Source organism: Pseudophryne corroboree, chromosome 1, assembly GCF_028390025.1.
Source record: "Pseudophryne corroboree isolate aPseCor3 chromosome 1, aPseCor3.hap2, whole genome shotgun sequence".
Lineage (NCBI taxonomy): Eukaryota > Metazoa > Chordata > Amphibia > Anura > Myobatrachidae > Pseudophryne > Pseudophryne corroboree.
This window is the reverse complement of record NC_086444.1, coordinates 234,109,072-234,125,208: the sequence shown is the minus strand read 5'-3', so window position 1 is coordinate 234,125,208 and position 16,137 is coordinate 234,109,072. Positions and strand designations below refer to the sequence as shown.

Genomic DNA, 16,137 nt, shown 5'->3' with positions numbered 1-16,137 from the left:
TATTGTCACAACGTGACACACCACAACAGAACATGAGAATGCAGTAAATGCAAACTTGCTGTAAAAATCAATATTTATACTCGTGCTTTCATGGCCCCCAGTATGAGGAGATACTCTAAATTCATTCAAAAACATATTTTGTAGAAAAAATGAGAATAAAACACATTATACTTCAAGCTATTAAAGGACACACTCCGCTAGAGTGCCCAACTGCCCATATATACAAACATATATTTTAGTAGAGTAAATGACTCTTGACTCTCTTGCAGCCTCTGTTGTTTTCGATGCTCCTGCTATATTGACACCTTTATCTATTGTGAAAACCTTTTCTGCATCATTTTAACCTTTATTGTTTTGGTGAAATAAGCATTAATTGTAACTCAAAGAAAAAGACAAATTGATATTAAGTAATAATAACTAATACACTCACCAGTCATTGGTGTATAATACAAGTGTACATTTTCAGTTAGTTTAAATTGCGTTTGTTACCCGTTACATGTGACTGCACAGTACAGATGTTCTAAGGCTTTTTTCTATACATTTTTTACTTGCATGCATGACATACAGTACTTTCAGTTGTCATGAACATAATAAGTAAATAACTCTACCAGATTGCTGCTGTTATACTTTGCATGGTTGCACCATATTATGCAGTGCTATAAGAGAATAATTGTTAGTCTCATCAATACAAATGGTGCCTACAGTCTAAAGGGTCCTACACACTGGGCGATGTTGGTGATATTATCGACCATCGATAATTTCAACGGTCAATGTTTCGTCAAAGATTTAGAGCCTACACACTGGATGATATCGATGGCCAATTTGGACGAGGGCATGCGCATCGTTCATCGTTGAAGCATCCACACTGAAAGAAATGAACGATTTATCGTTCATTTATTAACAAAATTGTTCATATCTTTCAAATATATCGACCAGCGTGTAGGCCCCTTAAGGCCCATATTTATCAAGCCTTGGAGTGTGATAAATAGCACGGTGATAAATGACCAGCCAACCAGCTCCTGTCATTTTTTAAACACAGCCTGTGACATGGAAGTTAGGAGCTGATTGGTTGGTACTTTATCACCATGCTATTTATCACTCTCCAAGGCTTGATATATTGGGGCCTAAATTCCCTAACACGTCACGGCCTATCTTCTTGGACAGGGGAAGGAAAACAGGTAAAAAGACGAGAACATACAAATGCCACAGAAATGATTATCAGATTGGGATTTGTACTTATGACTCTATTACTGTGAGGCAGAAATGCTAACCACTGTATCACCATGCTGCCTTGTGGTAGTGGGGAAGGTGGGAGTTTTTCAGGGTTTGCAGGCCAAGGAGAGCCAACTCCAGGCTTCATCAACATCCTCCATTTTCATGTACAGTATGTGGAATGACATTACCACACACCTGTGACTGTATAGAGCACATCGGCACACGTGCAGGCAACATCGACAAATAGCCCTGGGACATCGATGTTTTGTGGTCAGTGCCCAATGGTTTTATCACCTGTGGCGAGAAGTGAATGTTTTCCCGCCATTAGTGGTAATGTACTGATGTGTGTTCATATTCAGATGCCTGGCTTCTGCTGCATTCTGATTGGTCCTGGAGAAGAAAATGTTTGTCATTGTCTCTTCATTATGAAATAGAATGGGCAGACAAATATAGTTACAATCTAGTGGTGTAATAAAGAAACAGATTTTTTATATTGATTGCTTTTCTTTGATAAATGTGCTTTAAAGTGTTAATTTCTACTTTGTTTTCCTGGGTCACTATTTATATAGAGCAAAGTTCAACATCCGAAACATAAGAACATGTTATGCCGTTTAGGCCCAGATTCATCAAGCCTTGGAGAGTGATAAATTGCACAGTGATAAAGTACCAACCAATCAGCTCCTAACTGTCATGTTACAGACTGTGCTTGAAAAATTACAGGAGCTGATTGGTTTGTACTTTATCACCGTGCAATTTATCACTCTCCAAGACTTGATAAATCTGGGCCTATGTTTGAATCTGGGGCATTTGGGCAAATTTGCTTCTCTGGACTAACACTCAACCTGTCCCTGTTGTAATCAGCCATTGCTGTTAAGGGCTGCTATGAGGGCCGCCCATCGCAGGGCAAGACCGCCCAGCATGCTACCTTCCGCCTCCCCTCTGCAAGCATGCTGAAATTGCGGATGCAATGCAATTTCAGCGTGATCGCAAAAAGTAGGGTAGCAGGAGGCCCGCCTCCATCTTTCTGATCGCAGTAGCTGCGTGTGAGATCACGCAGCCACCTCGATCACGCCCACGCCACGCCTCCAGTTCGTCTGCTGCTGACTCTGTTTTCCCAATGATGCCCCCGCAACGCTCCATCTCCGTCTAGGAAATGGAGCGTTGCCCCTCCTCACGCCGTGCAACAGTAAGTGCAGGCCCATGCACAGGACGGCCCTATACATGCGCCCGCACAGCATTAGTCATTTTTGCTGATGGATCGCTCTCTGTGATCCAACCTGAATGAGGGCCAAAGTATACATTTCTGTTGAATCTTCTGCTAGAGCCATATTTATCTTATTTATGGGATTTTCTTTGTGTCCTCCTCCTCCGGACTATTCATTGCTGATAACTGGTTATAGCAATATGATTATAGGTGTCCGCATTTGGAAATTCACCAAGATCAGAAAGGCACTTAAAATGCTTGGCAGGGTTTTGATCGTGTGAATGGCAGAGATGCCACCAGTTATGTCACAGGGCTGTGAACCAGGAAATGGGATACAGTATGTCGGCCAACTATGAGTCACCTTGAGCTTCTGCCAATATGTGCCAGTAAAGTATGAACACCCTCCAAGTGCAATATTCCTGCATTTTATGTGGTCGTTGTACGTACGTGTGTGTGTGTGTGTGTCTCTCTCTCTCTCTCTGTGTCTCTCTCTCTCTCTCTGTCTCTGTCTCTCTCTCTCTCTCTCTCTATATATATATATATATATATATATATATATATATATATATATATATATATATATACACACACACACGTGTGTGTGTGTGTGTGTGTGTGTGTGTGTGTGTGTGTGTGTGTGTGTGTGTATGTATGTATGTGTGATATATATATATATATATATATATATATATATATATATATAGAAGGATAGAGGTAAATTCTAATTTTACTGTGTGTGTGTGTGTGTGTGTGTGTGTGTGTGTGTGTGTGTGTGTATGTATGTATGTGTGATATATATATATATATATATATATATATATATATATATATAGAAGGATAGAGGTAAATTCTAATTTTACTGTGTGTGTGTGTGTGTGTGTGTATGTCTGTCTATCTTCTAAAATGTTCCTGCTTTTTTGCTGGAGAATAATCATCATTTACAATATATGAATTAAGGAGAGTGTTTTACTTGGTAGTGAGCCTGTTTTCAAGCTGTCCTATGCTTGATATTCTGTGCAAGTATGGGGGCTAACACCACCTTTCCCATACTTAAATCATTCTAGAGCACTGAGTGGTTGGCATCAATCAATGTAACAGCGTATGAAATGCAATTCCATTTTGCGTTTTCATCCAGCATTGTTATAGCATGATCCCGGAGTCTGGGTAAGGTATGCAGGTTATACATACGGTAGTGATTTGTCTTAACATTAATCAAGTACCAGACTGAAGCATAAATCTGCAGTACATTTTACTCTAGATATTTATCATGTAGGCTCAATGATTGTGACATTAATTTTGCTGGTGGCCAATGAATGGGATTTGCGTGTACCTGGTGTTTACAGCAGTTTGGATTTTATTGTTTCATGGTAAAGCAAGGTACTAGATAATACGCTCAAAGCATCCCCGCGCTGTCCTCTTCTCTTTTGGTATACATTATAGCACTGCCTATTTGTGTAAGAACACATGGAAATGTATGTATATACCATTTATCATTTTAAAGTGTTTATGGAATTTATCATCACTATTTTTTTTTATTATAATTTGTGTTTAGTTCACTTTCTATGGGAAAAAGCACATTTTTGTGTAATGAGAACAGTGACAAATCTTCTAATCATGTAGTTCACACATTTCCATGATTAGTTTTAAGGCAGAGAAAAAGTAAATTAAGTCAAGTTGCTGACACAGGTGTGTGTGTGTGTGTGTGTGTATGTGTGTGTATATTGCAAGTATTGGTAAATGGAACACTAGAATACTTGCCTCCAAAATGTACAAAAAAAAAAAATCTTTTTTTTTTTTTTAATAAATAATAAGTCACAGGTTGATGTAAGATGTGTATTAGCTTCCACGACGTGGAAAATGTGCAGTTATTTTATTTATTCAAATATTCCCCTATCCCCCCCCCCCCCCTTCTCATCCAAATTTATAGGTAATCAGTGTTGGCGGGATGTACTAATGGACAACGTCGCCCAGCGCCACAATGTTAATCGCATATGTACTTACATATGCGATTAGCATTGCAGAGATCCGCTCTTCCAATAAGAACTGTCCTCCGCAATCCCCAGCAGCTGCCTGACTTCCAGGATTCGGCCCCGGGAGTCCGTCTGCGCAGGGTGACGGGGGCCAGGCGGAATGCATGCTGGGCAGCGCTGCAGAGAGAAGCCTATAGGCTTCTATGGGGTATCTCCAGCAAAAGCTGGCGAACCCCACCGTGTCGCTGACCTGCCGGGCGTAGGTTAATACATTAGGAAAATGCGGTAAACTGTAATTTACCGCATTTTCCATTTAGTACATCCGGCCCTGTCTGATTTTGTTCTACGAAGAAAGATGCCATTACTCGCCTAAAGTCACAGACTGGTACAAGATTTATAGTGGCTCCCATGATCTGGGGAAGTTAGCTGGTAGTTATTCCCCCCCCCCCCCCCCCCAAAAAAAAAAGTAGCATATAACAATCTTTGGGCGGTATTCAAATGTCATCCCGCCACCCATCAACACACACACGTTCGCGGCCACCGGCAGCTATTCAGTTGTTTCTGCCGACGTGCGCAATATCATAATTTTAGCTCACCTCTACTAGGGGTGGCAAGCTGAAATGCGTAAAAGGTGACTTGTTTGGGCGCCCAAACAGGATTTTTCACGATCGCGCCCATTACTTTAGTTGCGTTTAGCCGCTTCATGTGGCTAAACCAGGTTGGTTGTTCAGCTCTAAAGCTGGGTACACAGTGAGCGATATGTCATCCGGTCTGATGGATATTGCTCACGGCTGCGCATTACGGGCAGTGTGTATGCCCGATATGCGGGTGCCCGTGGTCACTAGCGACGTTGTAAGGTTTTATGTGCTGTATATCAGACCTGACTATATCGCTAGTGTCCTGTAGTATGCTAATGATGAATGGAACATAATTGTTCCATCCTTCATTAATATCGCTCAATGAGTACCCAGGATTTGATATGTTGGCCCGTCGGACCGACATATAGACTGGCACACATCGCTTGAGTGTTTACCCAGCTCGAAGACCAATACTAGTGTGAAATTATGTTGTGAACATTTGGTGACCACTTTAGTTTCGAGTCCGTTTGTGCTTCATCCAAAGTGATAATGGTAGGCTCACTATAACATGTAGCTTATTTGACTACAATTAATATATAGCAGAGGTTTCCAAACTCAGTCGTCAAGGAACCCTAACAGTCCAGGTTTTAAGGAAATCCACACTTGAGCATAGATGGTTTAATCAATTTGGCTTAAAAAAAAACACACACACATATATATATATATATATATATATATATATATATATATGTACCTTGGATAATCCGGCACTCCCTTGCTGGTGTTGATAATAATGGGTGCTCGTGCTATAATTGTATAAGTTCCACTGTTGCTAAATAAGCAAACTGCACGTCACTCCAACTTGAAAAAAACGCTTTTGATAAGCTTTTAAATCATCACTTGATACACATAGAAGAAAACAGCCTGCCTGTAATTTCAACGGCTCGTTTCGGGACCTGGCATAGTCCCTTCGTCAGGATGAGATCCGGCTGCTGTGGTTAGTGGTGAAAAACATGATGTGAAAAAACGAAAAAGCATTTTTTTCAAGTTGGAGTGATGTGCAGTTTGATTAGCCTGCTTATCTAGCAACAGTAGAACTTATTTTATATATATATATATATATATATATATATATATATATATCTTTTTTTTTTTTTTTTTTGTTACTTTCTTGGATTTTTGTCACCTTTTCCCCAGTCCCTTATACTAAGTGTAAATGCTGGGGACGTAGTTTATTAGTGCCCAGTTGCAGAGGGAAGGGTTGAATACACAGAAAACTGCTTTTCTCGACAAAGTACTACATCACACTTGCTCTAAATGTGCTCGTGCCTTTAAAACCACCAGGATTATCAAAATAAATGTCTTTTCTGATTGCTTCATCTAGCTATTTTGAGATAAGTGCCTTGTAAGTGGTGCTGATGCTGGTCATCTGAGCAACTCAACTTGAACCTGATCTATTACCAGATACAGATATAAAAATAAAAACAAATCTCCATTCCCTTGGCTTTCAGGCCACAGCGAGGCCAACACAAATGATTCTTTATAATGGGGGAATTTTTTTTTAAGGCCACCACTTAGCAGTTGTAGTGGAGACCTGCCATCAGACCAGTGCAGTATTAAACAGCACCACATTTATTTAGTGTAAGAGAAATGTAATAAGCCACAGCAAACAATGGGAAGAGAAACGTGAAATAAGGCGTAATATCATGTGGTGTATGCTTTAGTCCTGAGTACAGTTCTTTAATCACATTACTGTTTTTGGCATTGATGCATGTAACTTTTAAACACGTTTGTTATATTATTTCCAAATAACGGAATGCATGGTGTTTGCTAAATGTATGAATCTATCTTTGCATTGCCATGGACGTAAGGGTACTGGCCTAGCAGAACAAGACAACAAAATTGCCAAAAAAAGTCTCCTATTTAATAACCAAAATGGTGTTGTTGTTCTTGTACAGTCTGCAGAAACCTGTTCATTTGATGTTTCTCTCCTTTTCAGCTCCATCTAGCAGCCCTGGCTTCTTTAAAAGGAGACATAGTGGAGCTAAATAAACGCCTTCAGCAGACGGAGCGGGAACGAGATAATTTAGAGAAGAAGCTTGCCAAATCTCAGGTAGGAAATCATCGCCATGTCCGGCATACATGACTGTTCGTAGCATCAAAAAAAAAGCTTATGTTAAAGAGTATTTGTCTCCAGGTTCTACACAAACTTCTTAATTACTTATTACATATTGCCTTGTGCAGGGAGTAAAGCACTAAGTCCTTGCTGAGCCCATTTGTCTGAGTATGTTTCTAGAGCACTCCTAATGGCTGCACAGAAAGGCTGGTTGCCAATGTGGCTGATAATGCTGCCTAATGTATCAGTTGTTCCCCACATCTCTTGGCTTGTGAGCTCTATTGTAATTTGTGTGTATTGTGGGCCCCACAATGTACACACAGCAGGAGACCTGTAGGTATGGAGGAAGTCCGCTCTGGAGAGAGCCTTTGACTTGAGTTACCAGCATCAGAGTAGATTATATTACAGGCTCTCTCCCACATGAATGGATGCACATAGAAACCATTTTTTCTTATTACTACATATCGTGCAGGGCACTATGCAAATACAAAGTCAGTGTGGGACCCGGAGGCTGGCTGTTTTTAGAGCTTAATTAAAGGTTTTTATTCAATTTCATGCCCTTTGTAGAAAGGCCACGTAGGTATAAGCAGGGCATGATTTGACTACCGATGAATGAGGAAACCTTATTGTTACACCATAATAAGCAGTTGTGGTTGTCATGTGTGTAATATTCTTTTGCAGATTGAGTGTATATCACAGGGTGTAGCTATATTGGGAAACGGCAGAACTGAGGCACTGCCTGCAGATTTATTCACATTAACAAACATTTCAGGATCCCCATTAATACTGAAGAGTTCTTTCATTAAATGTATCACATGAAAGAATATCTTGTATGGTTGGTTTGTGCAATCGTTTTTTAAATAGTAGGGTGTGGTGTGGATCAAAGGTGACTAAAAGCTATCCGTGGTATCTCATGTGCCAGAATGTCCACACAGCTCATACAAGAACAGGAATCTCTTCCAAAGACTTGTGGGATATCCTAACTTCTACTGATAAAGTCTTAGAACATGTCTAATTAGCCCTGAGAAATATGAGGCACATGGGAGCCCTGTCTGCTGGATTTCTATAGTAATGCACAGGCTCATTGCCAAGCATCAGGTTATAGAAATGGCCTATTGTATGTAAGGATATGCCTGCAGATGACGTGACCTATACCAATGAATCATTATATCCATGTGCATTTTAGTAAAAAAATATATAGTCATTTTTTACATTTCCGTTAATATAAAAGTTTTAATTGCTGATCCCATAAATCTTAATTCAGTGAATTCTCTCACATCTCTCGATTTTTATTTGCCACCTATTTCTCACATACACTCAGTGCTTAATGTCACTTCAGTTCCATTTAGTGTCATCACCTGGTACAGACCAGCAAGGGCCGTCTACTTTAAAAAATAATCAATACTATAATAAGGCAAAGCTGAATTTTTACGTTCTCTTCATTACTTGTCTGTCTATATAAAATCACTGTGACTGAGCAGAATGCACAATTCCTTTCTTTCCCCAATCCTGCACTCCGATTGTCTTTACTCTCTCTCTCTCTCTCTCTCTCTCTCTCTCTCTCTCTCTCTCTCTCTCTCTCTGTGTGCTGAGTATCCCTTATCCAAAATTAAAAATCACACATTATTGGTTCCCATACTGGGATAATGACACATACTGTATATGTATATTATATATTTCTCATACGTCCTAGAGCAGGGGTGGCCAAACAGTCGATCGCGATCGACTGGTCAATCGCGGACATGCGACCAGTCGATCACGATCCGCTGCCCATCCACCCGAAGCCGCGCCTCTCCTGCCTGCCGTCCTGCCCCTCAGTCTGGTCTCCGGCAGTGACGGCGGAGTGTATAGCTCAAATCAGGCACCGTTTCGTTAGCCAATCAGAGCTCGCGAACCGGCGCCTGATTTGAGCCATGCACGCTGCCGTCGCCGCCGGAGACCAGACTGAGGGGCAGGACGGCAGGCAGGAGAAGCGCGCGCTGCGCTCTCCACACAGCACGGTGAGCACTATGGGGGCATATCTGGCAATGTGGGGCATATGTGGCACTGTGTGGGCATATCTGGCACTGCGGGCACAGTGGCGGCATATCTGGCACTGTGGGGTCATATCTGGCACTGCGGGCACATGGCACTGTGGGGGCATATCTGTAATCTGTCACTGTGGGGGCATATCTGGCACTGCGGGCACATGTCACTGTGGGGGCATATCTGTAATCTGGCACTGTGGGGGCATATCTGGCACTGCGGGCACATGGCACTGTGGGGGCATATCTGTAATCTGGCACTGTGGGGGCATATCTGGCACTGTGGGGGCATATCTGGCACTGGGGGCATATCTGGAACTGCGGCCACATGGCATTGTGGGGGTATATCTGTAATCTGGCACTGTGGGGGCATATCTGGCACTGTGGGGGCATATCTGCCACTATGGGGGCATATCTGGCACTGCGGGCACAGGGCACTGTGGGGGCATATCTAGCAGTGTGGGCACATGACACTGTGGGGGCATATCTGTATCTGGCACTGTGGGGGCATATCTGGAACTGCGACCACATGGCACTGTGGGGGTATATCTGTAATCTGGCACTGTGGGGGTATATCTGTAATCTGGCACTGTGGGGGCATATCTGGCACTATGGGGGCATATCTGGCACTGCGGGCACATGGCACTGTGGGGGCATATCTGTAATCTGGCACTGTGGGGGCATATCTAGCAGTGTGGGCACATGGCACTGTGGGGGCATATCTGTATCTGGCACTATGGGGGCATATCTGGCACGGTGGGCACATGGCACTGTGGGGGCATATGTGTATCTGGCACTGTGGGGGCATATGTGTTTGAGGTTTTTACCTGTGGGGGCCAATGTGTTATTTCGTGCGAGACAGTCATTACACTCAGTGCAGCAAGGCTACGTCCCTTTTTTTGTTATACCACGCCCACTTTTTGTTATACCACGCCCTTTTTTTGCGCACGCGCCTGCGGCGCACGCTGTTATTCCTCCTAGGTAGATCACAAAAGCTTTTTAGCTTTCAAAGTAGATCGCCGACTCCAAAAGTCTGCCCGCCCCGTCCTAGAGGATGCTGGGGATGCTTCAAGAACCATGGGGTATAGACGGGATCCGCAGGAGACATGGGCACACTATAAGACTTTAAATGGGTGTGAACTGGCTCCTCCCTCTATGCCCCTCCTCCACACTCCAGTTATAGGAACTGTGCCCAGGGAGACGGACATTTCGAGGAAAAGGATTTATTTAATTTTTATACCAGCTCACACCTCAAACACGCCGTACAACATGGCATTCAACAGCAACGCATGCAACGGCATGACTAACATCAGCCACAGACTCACTGAAATCAACATAACATGTGTGTAACCATAACCAATAACTGCAGATACAGCCCGCACTGGGACGGGCGCCCAGCATCCTCTACGGACTAAGAGAAAAGGATTTACCGGTAGGTATTAAAATCCTATTTTCTCATATGTCCTAGAGGATGCTGGAGATGCTTCAAGAACCATGGGGTTTATACTAAAGCTCTAGAACGGGCAGGAGAGTGGGGATGACTCTGCAGCACCAATTGACCAAACAAGAGGTCCTCCTCAGCCAGGGTATCAAACTTGTAAAACTTCGCGAAGGTGTTTGATCCCGACCAAGTAGCAGCTCGGCAAAGCTGTAATGCCGAGACCCCTCGGGCAGCCGCCCAGGATGAGCCTACCTTTCTGGTAGAATGGGCTTTCACAGATTTCGGTAACGGCAAGCCTGCCGTAGAATGAGCCTGCTGAATCGTATTACAGATCCAGCGTGCAATAGTCTGCTTGGAAGCGGGAGCCCCAATTTTGTTGGGAGCCCACAGGACAAACAGAGCCTCTGTTTTCCTAATCTGAGCCGTTCTGGCGACATAGATTTTCAAAGCTCTGACCACATCGAGAGACTTCGACTCCGCCAAGGCGTCAGTAGCTACTGGTACCACAATAGGCTGGTTTACGTGAAACGATGAAACCACTTTTGGCAGAAATTGCTGACGAGTTCTCAACTCCGCTCTATCTGCATGGAAGATCAAAAAGGGGCTTTTGTGAGACAGCTGCCAATTCAGACACCCGCCTTGCGGATGCCAAGGCCAATAGCATGACCACTTTCTAAGTAAGGAATTTCAACTCACCCTTACGCAAAGGTTCAAACCAATGAGATTGTAGGAACTGCAACACCACATTAAGATCCCATGGTGCCACAGGGGGCACAAAGGGAGATTGGATGTGCAGCATGCCCTTCACGAAGGTCTGAACTTCTGGAAGGGAGGCCAATTCTTTCTGAAAGAAAAAAAGATATGGCCGAAATTTGTACTTTAATGGGGCCTAACTTTAGGTCCGCATCCACACCTGCTTGCAAAAAATGGAGCAAATGCCCCAGCTGAAATTCTTCCGTAGGAGCCTTCTTGGATTCACACCAAGACACATATTTTCTCCAAATACGGTGGTAATGCTTTGCCGTTACTTCTTTTCTAGCCTGAAGTAGTGTGGGAATGACTTCACTGGGAATACCCTTTCGGGCTAGGATTTGGCGTTCAACCGCCATGCCGTCAAACTCAGCGCGGTAAGTCTTGATACACGAACGGTCCTTGCTGTAACAGGTCCTCTCGTAGAGGAAGAGGCCAGGGATCTTCTATGAGTAATTCTTGAAGATCTGGATACCAAGCCCTCCTTGGCCAGTCCGGAACAATGAGGATCGCCTGAACCTCTGTTCTTCTTATGATCTTTCTCACCTTCGGAATGAGTGTAAGTGGAGGGAACACATAGACCGACTGAAACACCCACGGTGTCACCAGGGCGTCCACCGCTATTGCTTGAGGGTCCCTCGACCTGGAACAATATCTCTGAAGTTTCTTGTTGAGGCGGGACGCCATCATGTCTATTTTAGGAATTCCCCAACGACTTGTCACTTCTGCAAAAACCTCTTGATGAAGACCCCACTCTCCTGGATGGAGATCGTGTCTGCTGAGAAAGTGTGCTTCCCAGTTGTCCACTCCTAGAATGAAGACTGCTGACAGAGCGCTTGCATGTCTTTCCGCCCAGCGAAGAACTTTTGTGGCCTCGGCCATAGCCGCTCTGCTCTTTGCTCCGCCCTGGCGGTTTATGTACGCCACTGCTGTTATGTTGTCTGACTGAATCAAGACTGGCAGACCGTGAAGAAGATGTTCCGCTTGCAGAATGCCGTTGTAAATGGCCCTTAATTCCAGAATGTTTATGTGCAGACAAGCTTCTTGGCTTGACCATTTTCCCTGAAAGTTTCTCCCTTGCGTGACTGTTCCCCAGCCTAGGAGACTTGCGTCCGTGGTCACCAGGATCCAATCCTAAATCCCGAACCTGCGTCCCTCCAGAAGGTAAGAACTGTGCAGCCACCACAGAAGGGAGATCCTGGTCCTGGAAGGTAGGATTATTTTCCGGTGCATGTCCAGGTGAGACCCGGACCACTTGTCCAACAGGTCCCACTGAAACACCCTGGCATGGAACCTGCCATACGGAATGTCCTCGTAGGCCGCTACCATCTTCCCCAGTAACCAAGTGCATTGAAGAACCGACACTTTTGCCGGTTTCAGAATCTGTTTTACCATATTCTGTATTTCCAGAGCCTTTTCCATTGGAAGAAAAACTCTCTGTAATTCTGTATCCAGAATCATACCCAGGAACGACAGCCGTGTCGTCGGAGCCAACTGTGATTTTGGCAAGTTTAGGAGCCAACCATGTTGTTGCAGAATCGTCGGTGAGAGCGCAACATTTTTCAGCAATTGCTCCCTGGATCTCGCCTTTATGAGGAGATCGTCCAAGTACGGAATAATTGTAATTCCCTGCTTGCGCAGGAGAACCATCATTTCCTCCATAACCTTGGTGAAAATCCTTGGTGCTGTGGACAGACCAAGCGGCAACGTCAGAAATTAGTAATGACAATCCTGAACAGCAAACCTCAGGTATGCCTGATGTGGAGGATATATGGGAACGTGTAAGTAAGCATCCTTTATGTCGACCGACACCATAAAATCCCCCTCCTCCAGACTGGAGATCACTGCTCGGAGAGATTCCATCTTAATTTGAATTTTTTTAGAAAGAAATTGAGGGATTTTAGGTTCAGAATCGGTCTGACTGAGCCATCCGGCTTCGGGACCACGAACAGACTCGAATAAAAACCCTCCCCCCGTTGTGATGGGGGTACCGTGACAATGACTTGCTTTTGACACAGCTTTAGTATTGCCGCGCATACTACCTCCCTTTCTAGATGAGAAGCTGGCAAGGCCGATTTGAAAAATCGGTGAGGGGGCACGTCTTGAAACTCCAATTTGTACCCTTGGGTTTCTATTTCCAATATCCAAGGATCCAGGTCCGAGTGTACCCAGACCTGACTGAAGAGTTTGAGACGTGACCCCACCGGTGCGGACTCCCGCGGAGGAGTCCCAGAGTCATGCGGTGGATGTGGTAGAAGCCAGAGAGGACTTCTGCTCTTGGGAACTTGCCACAGCCTGTGACCTCTTTCCCCTTCCTCTTCTCGCAGCAAGGAAGGAGGACCCTCGTTCTTTTTTTAATTTATTGGGCCGAAAGGACTGCATCTGATAGTGGGGCGTTTTCTTCTGTTGTGCAGGAACATAAGGTAAAAATGACGACTTACCCTCGGTAGCCGTAGATACCAGGTCAGTGAGCCCGTCACCAAACAAGACACTTCCGTTAAACGGTAAAGACTCCATAGCCTTCTTAGAGTCAACATCAGCATTCCATTGATGAATCCACAATGCTCCCCTAGCCGAGACTGCCATGGCATTGGCCCTTGATCCCAAAAGGCCAATATCCCTTGCAGCTTCTTTTAAATATGCTGCAGCGTCCCTGATATGACCCAGAGTCAAAAGCACATTATCTCTTTCTAGGGTATCTATCTCAGATGACAAGTTATCTGCCCATTTTTCAATAGCGCGACTCACCCATGCCGAAGCAACGGCAGGCCTGAGTAGCGAACCTGTAGTGGAATTCTTTTGGGAAGCTGTACCTTCTTGTCAGGACTTTCCCAAGCCTTTTCAAAAAGAGCGTTCAGTTCATGAGAGGGAGGAAACCTTACCTCAGGTTTCTTTCCTTTAAACATACAGACCCTAGTATCGGGAACAGCAGGGTCCTCCGTGATATGTAATACGTCTTTTATCGCCACAATCATGTACTGAATGCTCTTAGCCAGTTTAGAATTTAAATTGGCATCACTATAGTCGACACTGGAATCAGAGTCCGTGTCGGTATCTGTATCGGCTATCTGGGTAAATGCATGTTTCTGTGACCCCGAAGGGGTCTGAGCTTGTGACAATGCATCTTCCATGGATTTCCTCAATGTCTGTTTTTTAGACTCTGATTTATCTAATCTCTTAGTCAACTGAGCCACATTTGCATTCAAAACACTCCACATAATTACCCACTCAGCAGTCGGCGGTGCCGACAGGGTCACACCTACCTCCTTTTCAGTCCCCACTCCGGCCTCCTCCTGGGAAGAGCACTCAGCCTCAGACATGTCGACACACACGTACCGACACCTACAAACACACTGGGCTACAGGGGACAGACCCACTGCAAAGCCTGTTAGAAAGACACAGAGGGAGTTCTTCCAGCTCACAACCCAGCGCCCAACCCTGTACTGAGACTTTACATACAATGCCTCAGACCTGCTAGCGCTTTTAGAATAAAGATAATAGCACCAAATCTACTGTGACCCCCCCCCCCCCCCCCCCCGTTTTGCACCCTGTTACTTATACAGCAGTGTGGAGGTCAAGGCCAGCGTCTCTGCAGCTTCTGTGGAGAGAAGATGGCGCTGGTCAGAGCTGTGAGGGCTAAGCCACGCTCCCTCACCGGCGCGCTTCAGTCCCGCTCAAATCTACATAATTATACTGGCGGGGGTCTATATTTAGTGCCTAGGCACTTTTAATATACTTATTTGCCAGTCAAAACTTCAGTATTCATGCTGCCCAGGGCGCCCCCCCTGCACCCTGTCAGTGCCGCTGTGTGTTTGGGAGCATGGCGCGCAGCGCGACCGCTGCACGGTACCTCAACACTGAAGTCTTCTGCCGTCACTGAAGTCTTCTTTTCTTCTTTTACTCACCCGGCTTCTTTCTTCTGGCTCTGCAAGGGTAGTGACGGCGTGGCTCCGGGAACGAGCAGCTAGGCGCACCAAGTGATCGGACCCCCTGGAGCTAATGGTGTCCAGTAGCCTAAGAAGCAGGGCCTTTGAACTCACAGAAGTAGGTCTGCTTCTCTCCCCTCAGTCCCACGATGCAGGGAGCCTGTAGCCAACAGGTCTCCCTGAACATAAAAAACCTAACATAAAGTCTTTTCAGAGAAACTCTGGAGAGCTCCCCTGAGTGTGACCAGTATCCCTGGGCACAGAATCTAACTGGAGTGTGGAGGAGGGGCATAGAGGGAGGAGCCAGTTCACACCCATTTAAAGTCTTATAGTGTGCCCATGTCTCCTGCGGATCCCGTCTATACCCCATGGTTCTTGAAGCATCCCCAGCATCCTCTAGGACGTATGAGAAATAATATATCTATATATTCACACAATATATAATGTATATGCCATTCCCTCAGTAGAGCACCCAAAAATGTGGGATTTTGGATGAGGGATGCTCAATCTATGTGTGTGTGTATGTGTATATATATATATATAAAATTATTATTTTTATTTATTTATTTTTTTAGACTGAACACCTGGCTTTATTGATAGATTTTGAGATTATAGCACAATTATTAACATGTTTAGATTTTCATAAGAACAAAATTTATCTATCTACGAATGAACGATCACGTCACCAATGATATACACTTTTAAGGTCTTCTATAGATAGGTACTGTAATTCTCACTTACGTGCATTATATATGTCCTCACACTTCAATAAAAGACCATCGCTATGTAGCCAGCTATACTACTGTACATGGTTCTGTATAAATATCAGAGGAAAAGGTCGTTTATTTTTCTTCAAACATTCACAGATAACAGGCATTCTGTTCCAGCCATGGGGTAAGGAGGAGAGTCGTCC

The 16,137-nt window shown here is 44.5% G+C and overlaps 1 protein-coding gene across 5 annotated transcripts in view; it reads left to right on the top strand.

The window, feature by feature from the left end:
• Positions 1-16,137, top strand: part of MCC (MCC regulator of WNT signaling pathway) — a 652,269-nt gene that overhangs the window by 323,601 nt on the left and 312,531 nt on the right. For all 5 annotated transcript variants that reach the window (XM_063964137.1, XM_063964138.1, XM_063964139.1 and 2 more), the window contains one exon: positions 6,967-7,080. In XM_063964137.1, the coding sequence (XP_063820207.1) occupies positions 6,967-7,080 (114 nt within the window). The remainder of the gene's footprint in view (positions 1-6,966; positions 7,081-16,137) is intronic.